Below are 23,480 nucleotides of genomic sequence, written 5' to 3' on the forward strand. Positions count from 1 at the left end.
TCTCAGATTCTCCAGCATCTGCAGTTCCTACTATCTCTTTAAAAAAAGGTGTTCTGTCTTAAACAACTCAAATACAGATTATAGTGAAACTCTTATTTCTGCTGATTTATTCTTTTTGAGTTGACAGAGTATAAGTTGCAGATTCATATATCAAAAGACATCTGTAGGGGTGGACCAGGAGAGGGAAGAATAATAAGAAAAAACAAGTTCTTACACAGTTTACAGATAAATCAATCTAGAGAACTACAGACTTGCATTGGTTTACTTGTATAAGACAGTTATGTTTGTTTGGGTTATTGAGTCAACTATTATAATGCAGTATGGCATACTATGAATTTCTGTATTGGCAGGACTAAAGCAAACAAGAAGATTGGAAATAATTAGACACTTATTTCAGAGAACTGACAGAGGCACACTAGGTCTAATGGTGTGATTCTATGCTGTATCGTTCTCATTTACTATTTGTACTGGGACTTGCTGCCATTTCAGATTTCAAGTAGAAGAGAAATGGAAATTATAATGGATTGCGGAAATAAATCATTTGCTCCTACTTCTGCTGATATACCAAAATAACATATCACATTCATGAAAGTATGATGTATTTCAGGTAGCACTTTATTTGGAAAAAGTTTGAGGAGAAAAGTTCTATCACATTCACATAGCATTTATTTCAAATTTCAAATGGAATGGGAGGTTATCTGCATTGAAAACTCTATATTAGCATTTGTTTGCATAATCAGGTAGAGAAGGCTGTGGCAGAGTCTAGTTCTGTAATGGTGGAAATTACAATATCAAATACATTTTATACAACAACATTTTAGTTGTGTTCCAAAAATAAGTACAATCATGGGGGGCAAAAGAAAATGCAGCAATTCCTGCTCTGTTAAAGACATCACCACATTTCCTCATGCAATCACCCACCAGCATTTTCATGAATGGTCTTGGACAATAACAATTCTGGAGGCTAATCAAATATGCAGCCACAGCTAAATAAATAGAAGAATGAAGCACGAGTTTCAAAGTAACAGACTAAGCAGGAACTGAGGCTGACCTTTCTCCCTTCTAGCTTTTTTAATAGTAGTAAGATGAAAGGTACAAATTTATCACTTTTATGAAGTATGCACATTGAAATTTCATTTTAGATTTCAAACTTAGCACTAATATTGCAACCTTCTGCTACAAATTAAAACTTAACAAGCAAATGTTAAACATAACAAGCAAAGTTTTGGTTTTGTTTCATTGTTTAATCACAGTAGACAGACTGTGTTGTATCTCTCAGTCTCTAGGCACAACCCAAGTTTGAAAAAATAAAAAATAATAATTGTGTGCATTTCTCATGGATCACATTCACTTACTGTTGCACTTCACCCAAATCCAAATGATAACATGCAATGTGGCTATGTTATATCTGATATCAACATTGTGGACGAACAACTAGTTTTGCAGTGTTTACTTCATTATTTTAAGTGTTTCTAGTTACTATTGATTTATCTTAAATTAATAATTCTTTTGATTATACTAAAACATTGTAAACTAAGGTGGGAGTGGGGCTTGTTCTCCATTCCCCCCATGGACAGAAATGATTCTACAGTGGCTGATAAATAGCCCTCTGTTTATACTTAACGGCTTCATACTTCATCTACGCAAATATTTATAGCAAGACGAGATAGTGTGTATTGGACAGTTGCTCAACCCTTCAAAGAAAAAGGGTTCTCAAGCATGAATCACTGGATAATCATAAACAGCTCCTCTTGTCAATAATTAACTTCTCTCTTCCAAATGCCACATTGCAGGTTGAGATCAAACAATCAAACCCGGGATCTGATGGCCATCATGATTAAGTACTACATCAAGGATTATTAGGGAATTCAAATCAGTTTTGAAATCTAGGACTTTACAGAAATCCTGATGTATAAGCAATACTTCTTTCCAAAGTATTTGCTAGGTATAAACACCAATTAAGGTACTCCCACAACAATTATTACTGGATAGCCCTTTCATAGCAGAGCTGAATTTATCCATTAAGATGTGACTCCACTATGTCAGGTAACAAATTAGTCTGACTCAACTAATTTATTATTTCTGATTGGTCCATTTATTTCAGCTGATCACAATCTCAAAAGACGAAGTGTGTGCATATTCTATCATTCTAAGGAAATAGTCTTGAGAAGCAAAGTAGCCCTGACTTGAGAAAAAATATAGTTAAACAGAAACGTCTTAATATTAAAATCAAGTACAGGAAATCCAGACTATCGCATTTTATCTTGTTGGATTGTCTATATGAAAAATGAAATTAGCATACATTTCGTTCAGTTGATTTTGGATTAGCAGAACCATGCACAGAACCCAACAAAATTCTTGCAGATAATTGAGAGAACAGATACTGGAAGTGCAAATAAATCAAGCTTGCACTACAATACAAAATTCCAAACTGCTCAGTCACATTTGTATATTTTAGCACAACAGTCCCATACTTTGGCTGTAATAAAGCAGCATTTTGTACCAAAGTAGTGGAAATTCTATTTTAATAATCCACTTTACCACATCTATGGATATCTTAAAAAAAGAACATGCATTTCACATTTTAAAAATAGTGCTACACTAATACTTTAAAAAAAAAGTCATAATCAAAGCCTTTGGTGAATATAAAAAATGTTTTGTCAATTTACAAACATAAAAACAAATCAATTAAATATTCTGCAGTCCCTCATGAATGTTCCCTGTCCCAAAGTCTGTTAAATGCTACACATCCATTGTAGTGTTTTTGTTCCAGCCAACAGGAAGTTTAACTTCGAGGTCACTTCTTCCCTTAAACATACTATTGTTGGCAGTTGTGTAAAGTCCTGTGAAATTCATGCTGTGTTTCAGGCTCTCTGTTTTATTTGAGCAAAATGGAGATAGAGCCAGAGGTAGCCCTATGTCCCTACATCCTTTAGCATCAAGTTCAGAGTCAGTAGCAGAATACTGAACTGAGGACACAGTTTTAGAAAAGTCATCCTTTTGTCCTTCATTTAACGAAGGTGAAATATATGCTTGTTTTCCATTAGTGTTTTCCCTTGAAGAATTAAAGGAAACAGTCCCTGACTGCAAACCACAACTGTCATTTTGCAATGGTAGATGGGTGGGTCTAACCAACTTTCTAGGGCTATGGAGCTTTTTATTGGTATTTATAGGTTCCAGATGTTGTTTAGAAGTAGATAAGTTTTGAACTGGCAACTTAACAGAATTAGATTTATAGTATAAACTCAAATCTCCTCCCAGGCCAACGTGCTGAGCACCCAAATCTGTATTGAAAGGACAGAAAGACTTGGAATCTGTATTTCTCTTATCTGAAGTCAAAGGCTCCTCCCTATATTGAAGAGGCTGCTGCTCCAAGCAATTTGAAATGTTCGTGATCTCCCCAGTTTCCAAAGAAACTGTCTGACCACTTATTTTGCCAAACCAATGAGAAGCAGATCCTTTTTTACTGTCCTGCTTGTACTTAGGAACATCAGGAGACTGTGGGGTGCTCTTTGACGCTGCAGTGACCTTTGACAGGTATAAATCAATGAGTCCAGGTTCCAAGCTGTCAGTGTCAAGGGACTTGCTCCTTCTATTAAGGGATAACGGAGCCGGCAATGACGGACTTAATTTATAAAGGCTAATGTGACGTGGAAGACTGGCAGCACCCCAACAATTGCCAAGGAAGGAATTCTGGGCACAAACGTGAAACATTCCATCATCACAACGGTGATAAAGCTCTTTCTCCATATAATTACTGTCAAAGGTCTCATAAGATGCAGAAATTTCCTCATCCGTGACCATTTCACTCTGCTGGTCACATTCACCTTCATTCTCAACATCTACAACATCAAATGTTACCATAGCTGGCAGAGCATGTATATCCTGTGCGAAGTGTGAACCCGAATCAGAACTCCCAAGGCTATCGGAAAGAATAGGATAAAGTTTTCTATTAGCTGTGAATTCAACTAAAGCCTGAGAGTAATTGATAGCTTGTTCACATTGCTCCTCGGTCTTTTCCACTACATTACAGGAAGAGGCATTTCTGCAGGAATCATCAACTGCACCTTTGACACATGTACTATCCGAAGCTACATTTTTCATACCTCTATTCTCAACTTCTTTCATTTGTCGTTCCCATTCATCACAATTCTTACTTTTGTATCCTTGTATGTAGTTCTCCCCCGACATCTTATGTTGAAGCTTTGTAATGCTGTAACTTCCACACACACTCTGGCTGCTCACCATGTATTTATTATTGGCTTCTTTTAAACAGCTAGATCCCTGAAGATCTGTCCAATTCTGCTCATCAGCCACATTTGTCAAGTAATCATCTTTCACCTTCCCACTTCTGCTCAGACAATATGAAACAAGTGGCTCTGTGCTCACACCATCTTGTTGGCTTTTGACAATAATATTGTCAGCTTTTGCAGCAACGTTATTAAGTTCAGTATTGCGTACATCACCAAAGAACATGTCCTTTCCTTGAAAGGCCAGGCCTTTTTCAAGTGCTGTCATTCCACATGGTTCCCAACAAGTCAGCTGCTGCAAGTGAGCTAATCTGATTCCATCTTCTTGAATAAAATCAAATTTGTCTTGGCCTGAAGGAAGCAGAATATTTTGCTTGTTTGGAATATGAGAAACATTTACATCCCCTGGCACAGGAAAATTTAAAATACCTGTCAAAGAGATTCCCAAAGAAGGAGACTTTGTTTCTAAAAACTTTTCGTCATTGGGAGGGGAATTCATGAGACTATCGTTCTGCTCAACAAAGAGCTCATACAAAGCATCCCCACTATAGCTATCCCTTGGAAGCCGTTCATTTTTGCTTTGGCTGATGCTATCTCCCTCTTCCTCATCATGTCCTGGAGTTGTAGAGTCATAATAACCTTCATCGCTATTTGGTGCCGATTCTTGGTGGTCACTCTGAGGTGTCACCAGTTCACTGCTGTTGATTGCACTATCAGCAGTCGCCCTCAGAGCACAAGGATCTGTGAGACTGATATGCAAGGCAGAGGGTTCAACATCGCTGGGCGATCTTGGACACTCACCTCCATCCTCTGCTATACTCTGATTGCTATCGTAGACTACAGTTGCTCCTGTTGCTTTCATCCACAATGCTTTAAGGTATTCATCATCCACCTCATCTGGAGTTGCCATTTCTTCCCCACCACCCTGGTAGGTGACCAAACATGAGCTTCGCTTCCCAGCTGTTCTGCCCCTCTCACCAGACACTGTACTTTCAGCAATGCTATCATCATCATGGTCAGCAGTAATGTCCCCACATCCTGTCAGGGAATCAAAGCTCTTCAGCGAGGTGACATCACCAAAAATTAAGTTGATGTGATCAAAAGAATGTACTGAAGGTGGATCATGGTCTAGGCATTTAGGTTTTACAATATCTGGCATGCTACCAAAACTAGTGTCCATGTTAAGAATAACACCACCCGCCTTCCCATTTAATGTCTTAATTTCAACTGGACTGGCTTTCCTTACCTCTGCACAAGAGGTCTCAAAATCACATCTTTTATTTTTCAATGAATTTTCTATTTTAATGGCACATGATTCAAATGAAGAATTTGTACTATTTGTGGTCAAAGTTTTATCGATTGAATCACCGGTCACCGAATGGTTCATTTTACATGCAGACTTTAAATCTAGCTCGCCCATGCCCCTTTTAAATTCAGCACACACACCTTCCCCTCCTGCTGTCATTTGTTCCATATGTGCAAAATCAGCAGCAGCACAGTTGCTGTCCAATGGATTTCCTTTAGCAGGATCAACAGCTTTGTTCTTTTTGTGACGCCTGATACTGCTAAACAGACCCCTTAGTCCCTTCTTTGACCTTCGCACACTCGAGAGCTTGTCTGCGCTCTGTTTCTGAGCAAACCATTCAGAGTTCTCTGATTGTAGTGATTCACCTTTACGGAGATTAGAGTTTACATTGTTATCAAGTGCCGAGTGCTCACTTTTAGAGCCACATAATGTTCTTGCTGCAGCAGAGTTAGAACTAGGTGAATCAGTATATCCACTCCATCCAGTATCAGGGCTTTCTTTCTGGTTGATATCCAACACTACTTCACTTATGCCACTGTGAGTTTTGCTTTTGGCGATTCCCTTTTTGGACAGTCCTTTCACTTGTCCTTTGTTCTTTATTGTGAAAAAGCTAGGTAGTGTGCAAATGTTCTTCCTTCCTCCAAACAGTTTCAATGCCGTTTTCTTAAGCTTCCCAGAAGACTGTTCAGCATCAGTGGTATTAGTACACTCTGATGATGCATGCACAGCTGCTCCCTGGATCTGGTTCCCTCTGGCAAGTTCCCCATGGCCTGGAGACAAAGGCTTTGTTCCAGCTGTCTCTTCATTGCTGTCAGTTTCCATGGCAACCGTATCTATACACAGGTGTAATCAGCTGTAAATTGGGTTAGATAGACAAACACCCAAATTGCTGCCACAAAGTCTGTATACCTGCTCAACCATCATTGTCCTACAAAAAAAAAAGACAGAAATCAAGTTATAAACCAAAGGGGGGCATTTTCCACACATTCATTATTGCCTGTCGAGCCACTCTCTTGAGGCCACTGTCAGAATTTAACTTCTGCATGGAAACTTCAACACTGTTCTATCATCAAATAAGAGAATCACTACTCAAGACAAAATCTTCCATTTAAATTTTGCAGCACTATAATTTAATGAAAGGTCATCACATTTGACACTATAGTTATACATAATACAACGGAGAGATAATGCTAATAAAATAGCCACAGTTAAAACAAAACATAGTTGTCCTTTAATTTTTCCTGCACACTGTAAGACTATATGAAATAGGAACTAGTCCGTTCAGCCCCTGGGGCCTGCTCTGTCACTCAACAGGATCATGGTCGATCCAATATTTCTCACATCCACTTTCCTGCACTTTTCCGAGAACCTTTGATTCCCCTAATGATCAAGAATCTATCTCAGCCTTAAATACGCCCAAGGATTCTACAGCTGTCTTGTGGCAAAGATTTCCAAAGACTCTCAACCTTCTGAAAAGAAAATCCCTCTCATATCATTTTTAAATTGACGACTCTTTATTCAGAGACTATGCTCCCTGAATCTGGGCTCTCCCACCAGGGGCAACATCTTCTCAGTACCCACTTATTCCAGCCTCTTAAAAATCCTATATATTTCAATGAGATCACTTCTCATTCTTCTAAATTTAAATGAGTAGAGTTCCAACCTGTTTTACCTTTATTTATATGACAATCCCTCTGTAGTAGGGATCATCCGAGTGAAACCTTCTCTGAACTGCCTCCAATGAAACAGTGACAACAAGATGCAGAGCTGGATGAACACAGCAGGCCAAGCAGCATCAGAGGAGCGGGAAGGCTGACATTTCGGTAATAGACCCTTCATCAGAAATGGGGGAGGGGAAGGGGGTTCTGAAATAAATAGGGAGGGAGGGGGAGGCGGATAGAAGATGGATAGAGGAGGAGATAGGTGGAGAGAAACAGACAGGTCAAAGAGGCGGGGATGGAGCCAGTAAAGGCGAGTGTAGGTGGGGAGGTAGGGAGGAGATAGGTCAGTCCAGGGAGGACGGACAGGTCAAGGGGGCGGGATGAGGTTAGTAGGTAGGAGATGGGGGTGCGGCTTGAGGTGGGAGGAAGAACAGGTTAGGGAGGCAGGGACAAGCTGGGCTGGTTTTGATATGCGGTAGGGGGAGGGGAGATTTTGAAGCTTGTGAAATCCACATTGATACCATTAGGCTTTTGGGTTCCCAAGCAGAATATGAGTTGCTGTTCCTGCAACCTTCGGGTGGCCTCGTTGTGGCACTGCAGGAGGCCCAGGATGGACATGTCGTCTGAGGAGTGGGAGGGGGAGTTGAAATGGTTCGTGACTGGGAGGTGCAGTTGTTTATTGCGAACCGAGTGTAGGTGTTCTGCAAAGCAGTCCCCAAGCCTCCACTTGGTTTCCCCGATGTAGAGGAAGCCACAACGGGTACAGCGGATGCAGTATACCACATTAGCAGATGTGCAGGTGAACATCTGCTTGATGTGGAAAGTCTTCTTGGGGCCTGGGATGGGGGTGAGGGAGGTGGTGTGGGGGCAGGTGTAGCACTTCCTGCGGTTGCAGGGAAAAGTGCCGGGTGTGGTGGGGCTGGAGGGATGTGTGGAGTGGACAAGGGAGTCACGGAGAGAGTGGTCCCTCCGGAAAGCAGATAAGGGTGGGGAGGGAAAAATGTCTTTGGTGGTGGGGTCGGATTGCAGATGGCGGAAGTGTCGGAGGATGATGCGTTGGATCCAGAGGTTGGTGGGGTGGTACGTGAGGACGAGGGGGATTCTTTTTTGGTTGTTATTGCAGGGACGGGGTGTGAGGGATGAGTTGCGGGAAATGCGAGAGACACGGTGGAGGGCGTTCTCGACCACTGAGGGGGGTGGGGGGAGTTGCGGTCCTTGAAAAACGAGGACATCTGAGATGTACGGGAGTGGAATGCCTCATCCTGGGAGCAGATGTGGCGGAGGCGAAGGAATTGGGAATAGGGGATGGCATTTTTGCGGGAAGGTGGGTGGGAGGAGGTGTATTCTATGTAGCTGTGGGAGTCGGTGAGCTTGAAATGGATATCGGTTTCTAGGTGGTTGCCCGAGATGGAGACAGAGAGGTCCAGGAAGGTGAGAGAGGTATTAGAGATGGTCCAGGTAAACTGAAGGTTGGGGTGGAAGGTGTTGGTGAAGTGGATGAACTGTTCGAGCTCCTCGTGGGAGCACGAGGCAGCGCCGATACAGTCAATGTAACGGAGGAAGAGGTGGGGTTTAGGGCCAGCATAGGTACGGAAGAGGGATTAATCCACGTAACCTACTAACCTCATCCCGCCCCCTTGACCTGTCTGTCCTCCCTGGACTGACCTAACTCCTCCCTACCTCCCCACCTACACTCACCGTTACTGGCTCCATCCCCGCCTCTTTGACCTGTCTATTTCTCTCCACCTATCTCCTCCTCTATCCATCTTCTATCCGCCTCCCCCTCTCTCCCTATTTGTTTCAGAACCCCCTTCCCCTCCCCCATTTCTGATGAAGGGTCGAGGCCCGAAACGTCAGCCTCTCTGCTCCTGTGATGCTGCTTGGCCTGCTGTGTTCATCCAGCCCTGCACCTTGTTGTCTCAGATTCTCCAGCATCTGCAGTTCCTACTATCTCTGATCCAATGAAACAGTGTTGTTCTTTAAATAAGGGAACCAAACTGTGCACAGTACTCCAGATGCAGTTTCACCAGTACTTTGTACAGTTGCAGTAAGGCTTCCCTCTGATACCAACCCTCTTGAAAAAAAGAACATTCCATTAGCCTTCCTGACTACGTCATGCACCTGTGTGCTAGTTGTGTTTCGTGCACAAATTGCTGAAAACTGTAGTTGTTAAGACAACAATGGCACCATTGCCTTTGGGACTATACGAATCTTATGTTCAACGATATATCCTTTAATCAATGTAACAAAACAATTGCAAAGGAAAAAAGTGAATGACAGAAGGTAGTAGAGTAAACTGAAGTCAAATCAGTGAAAGAGATTGGGCTAAAAAAGAACAAAAAAGGGATATAATTTTTAGGAAAAAAGAACACATCTAGGAACAAGTTATTACCTACTGAGTTGAAATTCCGGTTTCATTGTTCTTTTTTAGGGTTCAATAGTCAGGCCAATAAAACAGATCATTAGCAGAGACTTTACAACGTGGATTACAACATTAAATGGATACAGTAAAAGCAGTTCATTCACAATGCAGATCCAACAACTTTATTACATCCAAATGAACTTCAAGTTGGAGGCTAGCGGCAAGAGGGTAATTTGTTCGGTTTCAGCCTGTGGCACTTTTCTAATGAAGCTCAAGGGAAGCTTGAGGAACAGCATGGTATATTTTAATCAGTTTACAGCCTTCCAAACTCAAAGTCAAGTTCAACAATTTCTGATCAGAACCATTGCTCCCATTTTTGCAGACATCAGCAATAGATAATGCTTATTTTCTGCCATTTAACCACCTCTGAACCCTTCTCTAATTTTATTTAGTTATCCTAGTAGTATCTCCCTTTGACTTGCACAATCAACCCTTCTGTCATTTAATAACTACTGCACTCCACCTGATCAAACTCATTTGTTTCTTTGTCCCCTTCTCCTTGCCCTTGAATTTGCTTAAAATGTGTTACATCTGTTTCCCAATTCTAATGCACGTGCTAGAACCTGAAAGGAAAACTGTCTCTCCCTTCTCCACAGGTGCTGCCTGGTCCGAAGATTTTCAGCATTTTCTGCTTTTATTTCAACATCCACTTTTGTGTCAGTGGTAATTAGTAATTACTAATTAATAAGTACACTGACTGGAGAATGTAATTACAAATTTATGAGAACAGTTTCTATTTTAACTATGGGCACAGAATCAACAATGGAAACATAAAAATATCAGTAACTTATAACCTTAATCTAGGCTTGAAATTACAGCAGCATCCCTTGGCCTAATTAATGCATCCTGTCAGCATGCTTCACCTAAAACTTATACCTCCCATGCGCAACACCACAGGAAATAAAAATCAAACAACGAATATTAAAATTGGATTTTTTCCCCCTTGGAAGAGATCAGACACTCATAATCAGAAACTTCATAACAAACACATGACAATGTTTTAACATATTATATGTACTAAATAATCCAAAATTATCAAATGGCCAAAATTTGCACAGCACCAGTCTGCAAAATAATCCACTCATCTTGTACAAATAGAGGGAAATTCCACATTCCCATCATATACTTCACTACAATCCTGAAGTAAATTTGACAATCCGTTAATATTTTTGCAACATGACTTTGTTCCATTCTTTTAAAATCCTTTTAAAAACCTAACTTGCTTCCAAACTCTTGATGCTCCATCAAAGCATAAGGGGCCCTTATGGTGCAGTGGAGTGTCCCTATCTCTGATTCAGAAGGCCCAGCTTCAAGCCCCACCTGCACCAGAAGTGTGGAAGAACTCTCTGAACGTCAGTTAGAAAATACTTAAAACTGTCAGCTGGGGTTCAAGCAACTCAAAAATACAAATCTGCATAAATAAAAAAATGCCCCGACAGTTCCAGACTTCATTCATTTTACACTTGCGACAGAAGGCCAAAATTAGGCAGCCGATTCTTACACGCAAGTAAAAGTTTAGTGCCTCCTAGGAGGCATCACAGTTAATATCAATCTTGTTGTCATCCAACAGCACTACACTTCATGTACTGGACAACTACCAAGAGCAAAATCTCCAGCAGTGCTTTTCCAGCCTTTGTTTAGTGACAGGTATAAACATAGCTCCCATAATGTAAACATCTCTGCAAAAGTAAACAGTTTAATTGAAATAGCACCTTTTCAGACTGCAGGACGTTCCACAGCACCTTATCAGACTGCAGGATGTTCCACAGCACCTTGTCTTCAATTAAGTACATTTTTTGAAACACAGAATGCTGGAGAAACTCAACTGGTCTGGCAGCTGAGGAGAGAGAAACAGAAAATGTTTCAAGTCTGGTATGTCTCGTGTTCAGAAAGTGCTTTTTTGAAGTATTGTCGCTGTTGTAATGAAGGTACATTCAGTAAGCTTTCACAACTATTATATGTACTAAATAATCCAAAACTATCAAATGGTCCAAATTTTGCACAGCACCAGTCTGCAAAATAATCCACTCATCTTGTACAAATAAAGGGAAATTCCACATTCCCATCATATACTTCACTACAATCCTGAAGTAAATTCGACAATCCTTTTTTGCAACATGACTTTGTTCCATTCTTTTAAAAACCTAATTTGTTTCTGAACTCTTGATGCTCTGTGCAAAGCTGTGGCAATACCACATAATCTACTTTATTGAGGTTGATGAATGAAAAATCTATTTTGCCTTATTCATTCCTGAGGCTGTGTAGAATTATCAATTGCTGTAGGTGGTGGTGAGCTGCTGTCTTAATTTTTTTTTTGAGTGATCTGACATACTTGAGTAACTTGCTAGTCCTGTGCTAGGTCATTTCAGAGGGCACTTAAGAGTTAACCACTTTGCTATGGTTTGGAGTCACAGAATGATCACACTGGCTAAGGACAGCAGATTTCCTCCCCTGTAAGACATTAATTAACCTTTTACCATAATCAAGTGGTTTCATAGCCATCATTACGGAGACCTACTTCTTCATTACAAATTTATTCATTAATTGAATTTAAGATTTAAGATCACCAAACAACCAAGCTGGCATCTTAACATAGAAATGCATTAATTCAGTTCCAGTTGTCCATTATGCGACCATCACCATTAGTCAGAACACCAAGATAAGTACCTGCCCTAAATAGTGATATTGGACCTTTCATATCTACATTACCTCAATTCAACACTTCTTCTGAAAGACAGAACCTCAGGCATGTATGTTCCTTCAATATGATATAAATGATTTTAAAGTTTTACACTGGTTAGATAAAGCTACAATACAGCTAAATAAAATGGCAATGATGTACTTTTGAAATGAATGTGCAGTAAAGATTGCAAAGTGATAGTTAGAAAATAACCCCAAGATTGAGTCAGACATTATGGCTGACTGCCTCTGACAGTGGAAAGAATGGAGTTGTGAAGAGTAGTAAGGTTTGCAGGATACAGATCAGTTCTACAGTTGAAAGGAATCACTTCAATGAGATCAGGCAAATACAGAATGACATGAGCCAGGTCCTCATGGCTGAAGTAGAATAAGTGCAGAGCAGAGATTAGTTCCAACCCCAGTGGTGTTATGTCAATTAGAGAATTCATGTTTTGTAAATTTATACTTTTTAAAAAAATGATATTTAAATCTCCACAAAGTACAAAAAGACACCCATTTAGCTGGAATAATGAAGTAAAACTATTCAATGCAGTCAAAAATATGAATAATTTGTAATAACACCCCATGTTTCATGATGCTCTGAAGCCACTGAATTGCTTCAAGCCATTAATAAATTACATAAATTAGTCACATGTTGATTAATGACACTGTCAAAACTCATTTCAAAGTGACAACCAGGGGTTAACCATAGATAAACACAAGCAATAGACTAGCGTAAAACAACTTTTGTTCAATGCATCTGAATAAAAATTTACTTAATATAAAATCATACGCACATTACCAAACAAGTTTGGTTCGGTGGAGGAATTGGGGTGGTGGCAATTAACAGGGAAACTGTATTACAACTCAGGATCTGCGATTCCAAAATGTAAAGGTTTAAAGGCAAATAACTAGCAGGGATAACTGCATATATTTTTTGCCCTGAGACAAATTAAAAAGGATTTACTGTGGCAGGGCAGTATAAGACTCAAAATCTTTTCTTTATATATTCGCACCTTACTGAAAGCAGCTCAAAACAGAGGTGCAGTTATTGTGTAGTATAATTTCTTGGATCTGAGCAGTTTTTTTTCCTCCAAATAAAGTGGCCCAATAGAAAGCAGCCAAAAATATGCATAACTGCAAAATAATCAATGGTTTAACAACTGAAAAAAAAAGACATAATTCCACAGGCAGATGACAGTCCCTCCAATTTAAAGCTCCCAATTTTATTACAGTGGCTTTCACATGACAGTGCCATCTGTGGCACACATATCATCCTCCTAAGCATTCAGCCAGCATACAGATGGTACCAATACATCAGTTGCTTAATTCAGCCCTACAGCATCCAAGACCTGCTAACAGACTCAGTGCAAGATATGAGTGTCCTTCCTGCTGCCAGAGAGATCAATAATTGTGAACCTATTAATCAGGAAAAGTTATATTATCACAATTTTAGCCCCTCCACCTGACTAGTGATCCTTCAACTGAATCTGCAGAACAGCAGTGACAATGCCAGAAATCGTTACAAATTTTTCCAGTTTCTGTTGCACTGAACTTTGCCACCTTGTCATGTTTCTTCCCAATTACCCATAGGCTCTGTTCCAGCATCAGGTCAAAAGAAGTTTACTCACTCAGGACAGGAATAAGGAGAGATTTAATGGGTAAATTGGTATCTGGTGGATCTGCAATATCAGAAAAGGTTCAAAGTGTTCCAGGTCAATATTTCGTTGTAAATTCCATAATATTAGATGAAAAAAATCCCTTAAGGTTAACTTTCTGGAACTTTGGTTAATTGAATTGGGTCGTTTTCATGTTTAAAATATTGTAAATTTCTTACTTTAGTTTGTCATTTTTAACAAAAAATTTCCCCAATTTAGTCCATATCTCATTGTTACCTATTTGAACACGATAAAAATAAACTGCTGACCCCAAACTCCAGCACAATACCAAATGCAAAATACTAGCATAGTTTTAATTTCCACACCAGGACTCTATAATCCGTCACAAGAATCAGGGCCTGCCAATGATGTATGACAGTAGTCATATTAATTCCATAATCCCACATAGAAAATATGAATCTCAACTAGTCAGAACAAATCCTGTAAAAAGAGCCACAGATGTCTGAAATTGAAATAGTAGCTTTGCCAAACAAAGAAATATGCTAAGCCACTGCAGATTTGCTGTTAGTGTAGGAAGTGCAAGATGCATCTGATGCAATTTTTTTTCAAAATGATTTCAGAACAATGCAGAAGCTTTAAAACCAAGTAATGAATTTGACGAACTGTTCACTGGTTAAAAGAAACACTGGATCAATTGCACCTTATGCATTTTTTTAAAAAACAAAAATGCAATCTGTTCGAGCAAAAAGACAGGTAGCAACCTTCATCTTGTCAATTACCATACTTATTTTCAACTTCCTTGCGGTTCTACAAAGTAAACATTTTGCAACATAATCCTGAAATTTTCAGTTACATCAAATGAGTTACATCATCTTGTACCTGTTGGTTTAAGATGTACATACAACAAGGATTACTGTTATTATCCTACGTACTCTATCTTCTTGGTTCAGCCATGCACATCCAGAGTGAGTGAGCAAATAGGAAATCTATAAACACCAAGACTTAAAATAAAGGTATGGTATCTCAAAACCTGAAACCTCATGACCGAATCCATGCCAGACTTCAGATCTTGCCAGTTTACAGAGAAGAAGAAAAAAATCAGATCCTCAATTCAATTAATAGGAGATATATCAAATCAGGTTATTTGGGTCAAGTGGATTCAAAGATCACAAACCACTCGAAGCTTGAGAAAGGACCAATCTGTGAAGCCAGTAAGTAGTCTGGCATGCTACTATGCCAATATGGCATCAAGCTGAATGGTCTCAGTAAATTATTTTACTCATTTACTAATATTTAAAATTGATGCACACCATCTTACAAAAATCTCCCTCTTTGGACAATTCAGTTTTGTTTTAAACTCACTGTACCTGTATTGTTTGGACTGAGTAGGTCAACTGACATTTGAACTAAATCAATAATTTGTTTTTTTGTTTGGGGGGGGGGGGGTGGAGGTGAAGTTCTAAGAGTTACATGGGCATTTGGTTACACTACTTCTTTCCCCCAGCAAGAGGGAAGTAAAGGAATTCAACATCATTGAATCAAAGTCACGCAGTCATAAAGTCCTACAGCACAGAAACAGGCCCTTCAGTTCAACTTGTCCATGCCGACCAAGTTTCCCAAACTAAACTAGTCGCGTTTGCCTGCGTTTGGCTTGTATCTTCTAAATCTTTCCTATTCATGTACCTGTCCGGATGTCTTTTAAATGTTATAACCATACCAGCATCTACTACTCTGTCTGGCAGTTCATTCCATATATGAACCACCCTGTGTGAAAAAGTTGACCGAGGTCCCTTTTAAATCTTTCTCCTCTCACCTTAAAATTATGCCCTCTAGTTTTGAATTCCCCAACCCTTGGGAAAAAGACCTTTGCCATTCACTTTATCAAAGCCCCTCAATTTTATAAACCTCTATCACGGTCACCCCTCAAACTCCTATAGACCAGTGTAAAAAGTCCCAACTTATCCAGCCTCTCCTTGTAACTCAAACCCTCCAGTCCTGGTAACATCCTTGTAAATCTTTTCGTGCCCTCTCCAATTTAATAATATCCTTCCAAAGTTGGTTGACCAGAACTGTACACAGTACTTCAAAAGTAACCTCACCAACATCCTGTACAACCACAGCATGACATCCTAATTCCTAAACTCAATGATCGGGGCAATGAAGACAAGCATGCCAAATGCCTTCTTCACCACTGTCTATTTGTGACAACTTTCAATGAACTATGTACCTGAGCCCCTAGGTCTCTCTGTTCTACAACACTGCCCAGGGCTCTATCATTAACTTCAAGTCCTGCCCTTGTTCGTCTTACCAAAATGCAACACCTCGCATTTATCTAAATTAAAATCCATCTGCCGCTCCTGAGAATCAAGTCACATGTGTTAAGTTGAAAGGAACAGGCAAAGAGTACAACAGGACTGGCAAGGAGAGAATGAGAATAGGTGCCAGTCAACATAAAAGGGCACTCAAAAATCTTTAGTGGCATATAAAAAGTTAGCAAGTTACTGTTTAAGTGGAATGATTCCTATTAGAGTCAAAGAAGGTGATATATACAAAGTGATAGAAGGACAAGGTTAAAACACTTAAGGAGAATTTCACATCAGTGTTAATGAAAAACAGGGATCTTAAAAAATGCTGGTAAAAACAGATATAGTAGAAGAAATGAATAAGGTGAAAGTTGAGAGGGACAAAGCACTGGAAAGGCTGCCTATGCTTACAGTGGATAAGTCACCTGGCCTGTATTGGTTGCACCCCAAGTTGCTGAAAGAAGTGGGTTTCAAAATGGCAAACAGGCTTGCCCATTGTCTTCCAATCATTCCAGGATATTACGGAGATACAGAAGGATTAAACTGTGGCAAATGTGATAGCATTACTCAGGAAAAGATGCAAGGTTAGCCCAAGCAACTACAAGCCAACTAGTTTTAACATTAATAGCTTTAGAAACAATAATCAGGGAGAAAGATAATAAACCAAGGCACTTGGACAACTTTGAGTTAACTAAGGGTAGTCAACACAGATTTATAAAAGGTAAATCTTGTATTTGACTAAACCTTTTTTTCCATGAAATAACAGAGAAGGTTAATGAAGGGAATGCAATGATATTGTATTTTTGGATTTCAAGAAAATATTTGACAAAATAACACATACAAGGCGAGAAAAAAAGTATTCGTGTCAGGTTTGATAAAACTTAAACATAGGGAAAGGAAAACAGCAAGTCATGGTTAATTATTGTTTATCAGAACGGAGGATGGTGGACAGTGGTTTTCCCTAAAGATCAATGCCAGGACAGGTGTTTTTCTTGCTGCATAATTTACTCTGTATTCTGAGATGCAAGTCATTTATCAAAATTTGCCAATAATACCAAACTTGGAGGACTTGCAAATTGGGGATAACATGAATCACGTGCAATGACACAGATAAGCTAGAGGAATAGACAGGCAAGTGACAGATGGTATTCAGCATAGAAAAGTGTGAGGTGATGATATGTTTGTCAGACAGGAGAGGCAATTAGAGACTCTCTGGCCAGTCATAAAGCATGTGCAAGAACAGAGGAACTTGTGGGCACAGGTACATTGATCTTTGAAGGTGGCAGGACTTTTTGAGACAGTGGTTAGCAAAGCACATGGGATTGTTTTAGATTTATTAAATACAGGTATTGAGCAAAAAAACAGAAGTCAAACTCTGGTTAGGCCCAAATTGTGTACTGCATCTAAATCTGGTCACCACATTTTCAGAAGGATGTGAGCAATCTTGACAGTGTAAAGGAGATTTAACAAAATAGTGCGAAGGATGGGGGTTTTACATACAAGGTTACATTTGAAAGTTGAAGTTGTTCTCTTAAAGTAAAGGAGATTGAGTTAAGAATTAGAAGAAGTCACCAAGCATCTCAAGTTTAGTGTCACATTGACAGCAGTCACCCCATATGCAGATACATAAATGGTGCAACACTCACCTTTCAAAAATGACTTAAAATCTTTTGAAATAGAATATTCTTATGATTTAATTGCCTTTGTTTACTTGTATAGAGTGGCATGTTGGTTGGAAGTTGCTACGAGAGGAATTCCATTGCTACTGTACCCACAATGTAATGTGCAATCTTATTTTGCCTAAACCATTACTAATATTAATACATTTAAAAGCTGGTCAACTTTGATCCCAAACGGATAAGATAAAGCATAGCAAATGTGTCACCTACAAACTGGTAAGAGATTAATTAGGCTAGAATAGTCTGATTTAACCAGCAGTTGTGAGTTTTTTTCTGCTAACTTATTCTCACTGTTCCCTGATTACGCTAAGTCTTGTTGGACAAAGGATCTACTGGCACAAGGAACCCTTTGGAGGTTTTCAGTACTGCCTGCTGAAGTCTTGAGGTACAGCCCACTTTAGTAATGCTGGGGCTACATGACAGTGCAGCAAGATAGACAATCAAGGATGAGAATACCGGACAAATTTTTCCATCCCCAGCCCAGAAGTGAAGGTCAAGGTCAACTCTAAACTGGCTGTCCCACTTGTGATCAACTTGCTCAGTACAGGCCAGAAATCAATCCAGATATTCTTTAACCATTCTAGTCTAACCAGAGGAAATCCATCCTTGTAACTCATGGTCAACGATATGACCTGTTTTTACATTGAAATTCATGCAAATCTTTATGCAGTTTCTTTAACAAGTTCAAATAGTTAGGCAAGAATGAATCAACGGATTACCTCTTTTTTTTTGCTAAGAACAATACTCTATAATAATTCTACTGCAATGTCATCCCAGTGACAAGCATACATTTGGGCTGACCAGCCTCAAAGAAAAGCTGAAACACAATCAAATGCTCTAAAACTTGCAAGTGCGCTAACCTTTTTATCTTTAGCTAATATAAACTCATATACACAACACAATTAACTATTGCGCTATAAACAGAAAAGCAGTGATCTGGCTGAGAGATTAAGGTCAAAATTCAGTAACAATTGCAATTCTATTGAAACTAAACATGCAGCAATACCAGGGATTCATCAGCAACCTACAGCCAAAAGTTCAGGATCTTACCCTTAGCCCTCAGACATTAGGTAGCTTGATGCCTTCCCAAGAAATGACAATGTTGTTGCTGTTGCGTTTATTTGGCATGTTGTTGCTCGAGCTACCAACAAGATCTCACCGTCAGCTAAAAACACTCCCTGCAGACAGGATCTCCAATGGTACTGCTGGTTATTTGACACAAGTACACACACATTTGGATAAAGTCATGGGCAGTTCAACAGAGAGTCAACCTGTCAGTAATGTGGCCTGCTGTTAACTTTTTGTTGAAGGTACTGGTGACTACCCTGAAAGGTAATGAATAGGCCAGTCTGCATGGATCACCCAGCGTGTCCTACTCCCAGCGCCAGGATCCGTCACTTACAGCCATTCCCAGGTTTCAGGCCTTGCCTAAATCCTGCTCCAGCTGCTGAAGACCCGGATCAATACTCAACAGAGAGCCGCAGTTCACCCTGACTGAGCCCCGCCACACTCACCTCTTGCTTTCATTACCGTTGCTATAGTTTCCATTCCCGGAGCCGCTTCCAGTCCCTCGGCCTCGACCAGGATCCGCTCCGCTCCCTGGCCACACCCACATTGTGACTGACACGAACCGGAGCCAATCAGCTTCCGGTCACGCCCGCCCGTCTGGTGGCTGGGAGGCGGGATTTCCGGGGAATTTCCAGTAGCATTTCCGGAGACAGTCAATAGGGGGCAGTCTCCATGGTTGGGTGAGACCAAGTAACATAGGGGCAATGAGGTATGAGACTGGGTCATATGGGGGTAATAGAGAGTGAGATTGGGTCATATAGAGGTAATGAGGTGTGAGATTGGGTCATATAGGGGTAATGAAGAGTGAAATTGGATCAAATGGGGAGCAACAAGGTGTGAGAAGGGGTTAAATAGGGGTAATAGGGAGTGAGTGCATCATACAGGGGTAATAGACAGTAATACTGGGTCAAATAGGGGTAATAGGCAGTAAAACTGGGTCATATAGGGGTAATGAAGTGTGAAATTGGGTCAAATGGGGAGCGATAGGATGTGAGACTGGATCAAATAGGGGATCATGGGAGTTGAAATTGGGTCAAATAGGAGCAATTAGGAATGAGGCTACAGTCCAAAGATGTGTAGGCTAGGTGGATTCACCATGCTAAATTGCCCACAGTGTCTAGGGATGTGTAGGTTAGGTGGGTTTGGGGAATGAGTCTGGTGGGATGCGCTGAGGTTTCATGTAGACTTGTTGGGCTGAAGGGCCTGTTTCCACACTGTAGGGATTCTATGGATTCAAACAGGGGCAACAGAGGAGTTAGACTGAATCAGACAGAAGCAATTGAGAGGAGTGATACTGGGACAAAAGGGGATAATAGTGGGGTATGAGACTAAGTCAAATAGGAAGCAATGGGGAGTGAAACTGGGTCAAATAAGAGCAATAGGGAGGGAGACTGGATCAAATGGGGGGCAATGGGGAGGGAGACTGGGTCAAAATGGGGGGCAATGGGGAGGGAGACTGGGTCAAATAAGAACAGTAGGGAGTGAGACTGAAATGCAGATGCTTGAAATGTTCAAAGATTGGTAAGTCATTGATTGCAGTTAAGAGATATAACAGAGAAGTGAGAATAGAAATTGCAGAGGCTGTCATCTTTCAACCTTCCCCAGCTTAGTTGAAGAATTGCAAATGTTGTACACTTATGGGCTAGTCAGTTTAACCTTTGTGATGGGAACCCTTTTAAAAATAACAATTTGGAACCAATTAATACTCACTTTGTCAAATATGAGTTAATTAAGGTAAGAAAGAAGTTAATACAAAAAAATCATGTTTAACTACCAGATTTGAGTTTTATTATGAAGTAAGAGAGAGGTTTGATGAGGGTAATGCTGTTGATATGTTGTACATTGGATTTGTTCAAAGGCTAAATAACAGACATTTCCTCTTCAACAACAACCACAAAAACAAAGTTTCTGGAAAATGTTCTGAGGAAGGGTCACCGGACCCGAAACATTAACTCTCTTTTTTCCCTTCACAGATGCTGCTAGACCTGCTGAGCTTTTCCAGCAACTTTAATTTTTGTTCCTGATTTACAGCATCCACAGTTCTTTCGGTTTTTATTTAGACATTTCCTCTTGTTGCCCAGCCCAGAATGAAGGGGCATACATTTAAAATCAGTGGTCACTCTTTTCGAACAGAGATGAGGAGATTTTTTTCTCTCTGAGGATTAAGTGACATTGGAATTCTTCCTCAGAAGGCAATGGCGGCGAGGTTGTTCGATATTTTTAAGGCAGAGGTAGAAGCACACAAATCAAATGTTATCAAGTGTATATGGGATTGTGGAATTTGAAACAGAAACAAATCAGCCATGATCTTATTGAATGGCAGAGCAAGCTCGAGAGGCTGAGTGGTTTACTTTTGCTTCTATTTCAGATGTTGGTGAACAAAGTTAGAGCTCATGGAATAAAAGGGACAATAGCAACATAGATATGGAATTGGCTGAGTTTCAAGCAAAAAAAAGTGTATTAGTAAATAGTTACTTTTCGGTCTAGAGGAAAGTTTTTACTGGAGTTCCCTAGGATTAGTATGAGTATGACTGCTGTTCCTGATAAGTTAAATGACCTAACTGCAGCATATAGGGTAAAATTTCAAAGTTTGTTGATGGCACAAATCTTGAAAGTATTGTCAACTACCAGGAGAATCAAAGGGACTTCAAAGGGATGTAGACAGGTCGGTGGAATGGGCAGACAAATAGCAGACGAAATTTAATGCAGAGAAGTATGAAGTGATTCATTTGCTAGGAAGAATGTGGAAAGTCATTGTAAAACAAGGGAACAATTTAAAAGAGCTGCAGGATCAGAGGGAGTTAGTGTATGTGTGCATAAATTGAAAGTGGTAGGACAGCAGTTAAAAAAGCACACACTTGCTTCAGAGATAGTAGGAACTGCTGATGCTGGAGAATCTGAGATAACAAGGTGTAGAGCTGGATGAACACAGCAGGCCAGGCAGCATCAGAGAAGCAGGAAAGCTGACGTTTCGGGTCTGGACCCTTCTTTGGAAACTTCATTTTTCTGAAGAAGGGTCCAGACCTGAAACGTCAGCCTTCCTGTTCCTCTGATGCTGCCTGGCCTGCTGTGTTCATCCAGCTCTACGCCTTGTTATCACACACTTGCTTCAGCTGCTTCATGATTAAATTAAACAGGAGCTTGGTTAGAGCATACCTGGAGTATTATGTCCATTCTCATCACCTTACCTCCGGAAAGATACTGTTGCACAGAGCAAGTGCAATTCAGGTTGGCTGGACTTATTCCCGAAATGGCAGAACTGTTCTATAGACTGGGCAACTGGGCCTGTACTCTCGAGAGTCTCAATAAATGAGAGACAATCTCATTGAAACTTACAATATTCTTAAGATAGACGATCTCATTGAAACTTACAATATTCTTAAGATAGACAGGGTAGATGGCGAATCTAGAACCAGGGGGCACATTTAAAAGAAGAGAACGTCATGGAAATTTTAGAGGGCAAGGGAGATTGGAGATCACAGGTGTCGCAGAACTAAAGGCAAAGGGAGTTGAAATGGCTGAGAAAGGTTGTTGTATCCAGCATTGGTGGGGAAGAGGAATAAATTTATACTTTATTGGAATAATTGCAGGTGTTATGTCTCCAGTTCTTTACTTACGTAAGCACACCTACTGTTTATGATCATACATTTCGAATTGTTAAACCCTGAAGTCAGCATGACATCAACCTTTTAAGTATAATAAATTTTAAATGTGCTTGAATTACATTCACCCCAAGGTTGGTCATCAGTTTCCCAACCAGGTGCCCCCATTCCCCGTGTCAGAAGTGTAATTCTCAAAACTAAATGTAATATCCAAAGTATATGAACTATCAACTATAGATTTGTAACAGTATTTTTGTAGGTATGCTATATCATCAGCAGCTGATAGGCAGCATATATATGTTGGATGGCAATTGAAGGAAGGGCAATGATGAATCTTCCACCAACTGCTCCCCTGTGAGATAGAGAGAAATTGCTTGGATAGACTTAGCTGGAATGAATATGTACTATGTTTATGTTTCCCCGTTTTAACCACAAGTGTTCCTGATGTGACATGCACCAACTCACATTCCTTCCAGTTTAGTAATCACCTACTGTCAGTAAGCTGAAGGGATTCACTTTGAAAGTGCTTTTCACGTAAAGATAAAACTAGATTTTTAAAAATTGGTGCCAGGGCTTAAATATCAAAGTTCTCTTCCTAGTAAAAAGAAGTTGTTTGAAATCTGGAGATATTATTTCCTTTCCAGGAAAGGCAGCTGATGCCAAAACATAGGACTGGTTTAACAAAAATCTAGATGCTAAGGGGAAAGTTTGACTTGGCATTTTGGAAGGACAAGGTTAGATGGATCAAGAATCTTTTTCACCTGAACGTATCATATAATTCAATTTCTTCACATCTTTCATTTTGTATTAACTTAAGAAATTGGAGCAGGAATGAGCCATTTATCCCTTCAAACCTGCTCCACCATTCAATAATATTGTAACTTATCTTAT

At 40.0% G+C, this 23,480-nt stretch overlaps 1 protein-coding gene across 4 annotated transcripts in view; it reads right to left on the minus strand.

Annotated features, from left to right (window-relative positions):
• Window positions 1-19,527, minus strand: part of amer1 (APC membrane recruitment protein 1) — a 44,507-nt gene extending 24,980 nt beyond the window's left edge. Inside the window, exons 1-2 of one of the 4 annotated variants that reach the window (XM_048605363.1) lie at window positions 19,434-19,527; window positions 7-6,484 (exon numbers count right to left, since the gene is read on the minus strand). In XM_048605363.1, coding sequence (XP_048461320.1) covers window positions 2,743-6,378 — 3,636 coding nt within the window. In that variant the 5' untranslated portion in view covers window positions 6,379-6,484; window positions 19,434-19,527 and the 3' untranslated portion in view covers window positions 7-2,742. Of the gene's footprint in view, window positions 1-6; window positions 6,485-19,433 lie in introns of those variants that run through there. The other 3 variants (XM_048605362.1, XM_048605364.1, XR_007263674.1) reach the window with 3 other exon arrangements.
• Window positions 19,528-23,480: the final 3,953 nt, after the last annotated feature.

Source organism: Rhincodon typus, chromosome 14 (assembly GCF_021869965.1).
Source record: "Rhincodon typus isolate 14 chromosome 14, sRhiTyp1.1, whole genome shotgun sequence".
Taxonomy (NCBI): domain Eukaryota; kingdom Metazoa; phylum Chordata; class Chondrichthyes; order Orectolobiformes; family Rhincodontidae; genus Rhincodon; species Rhincodon typus.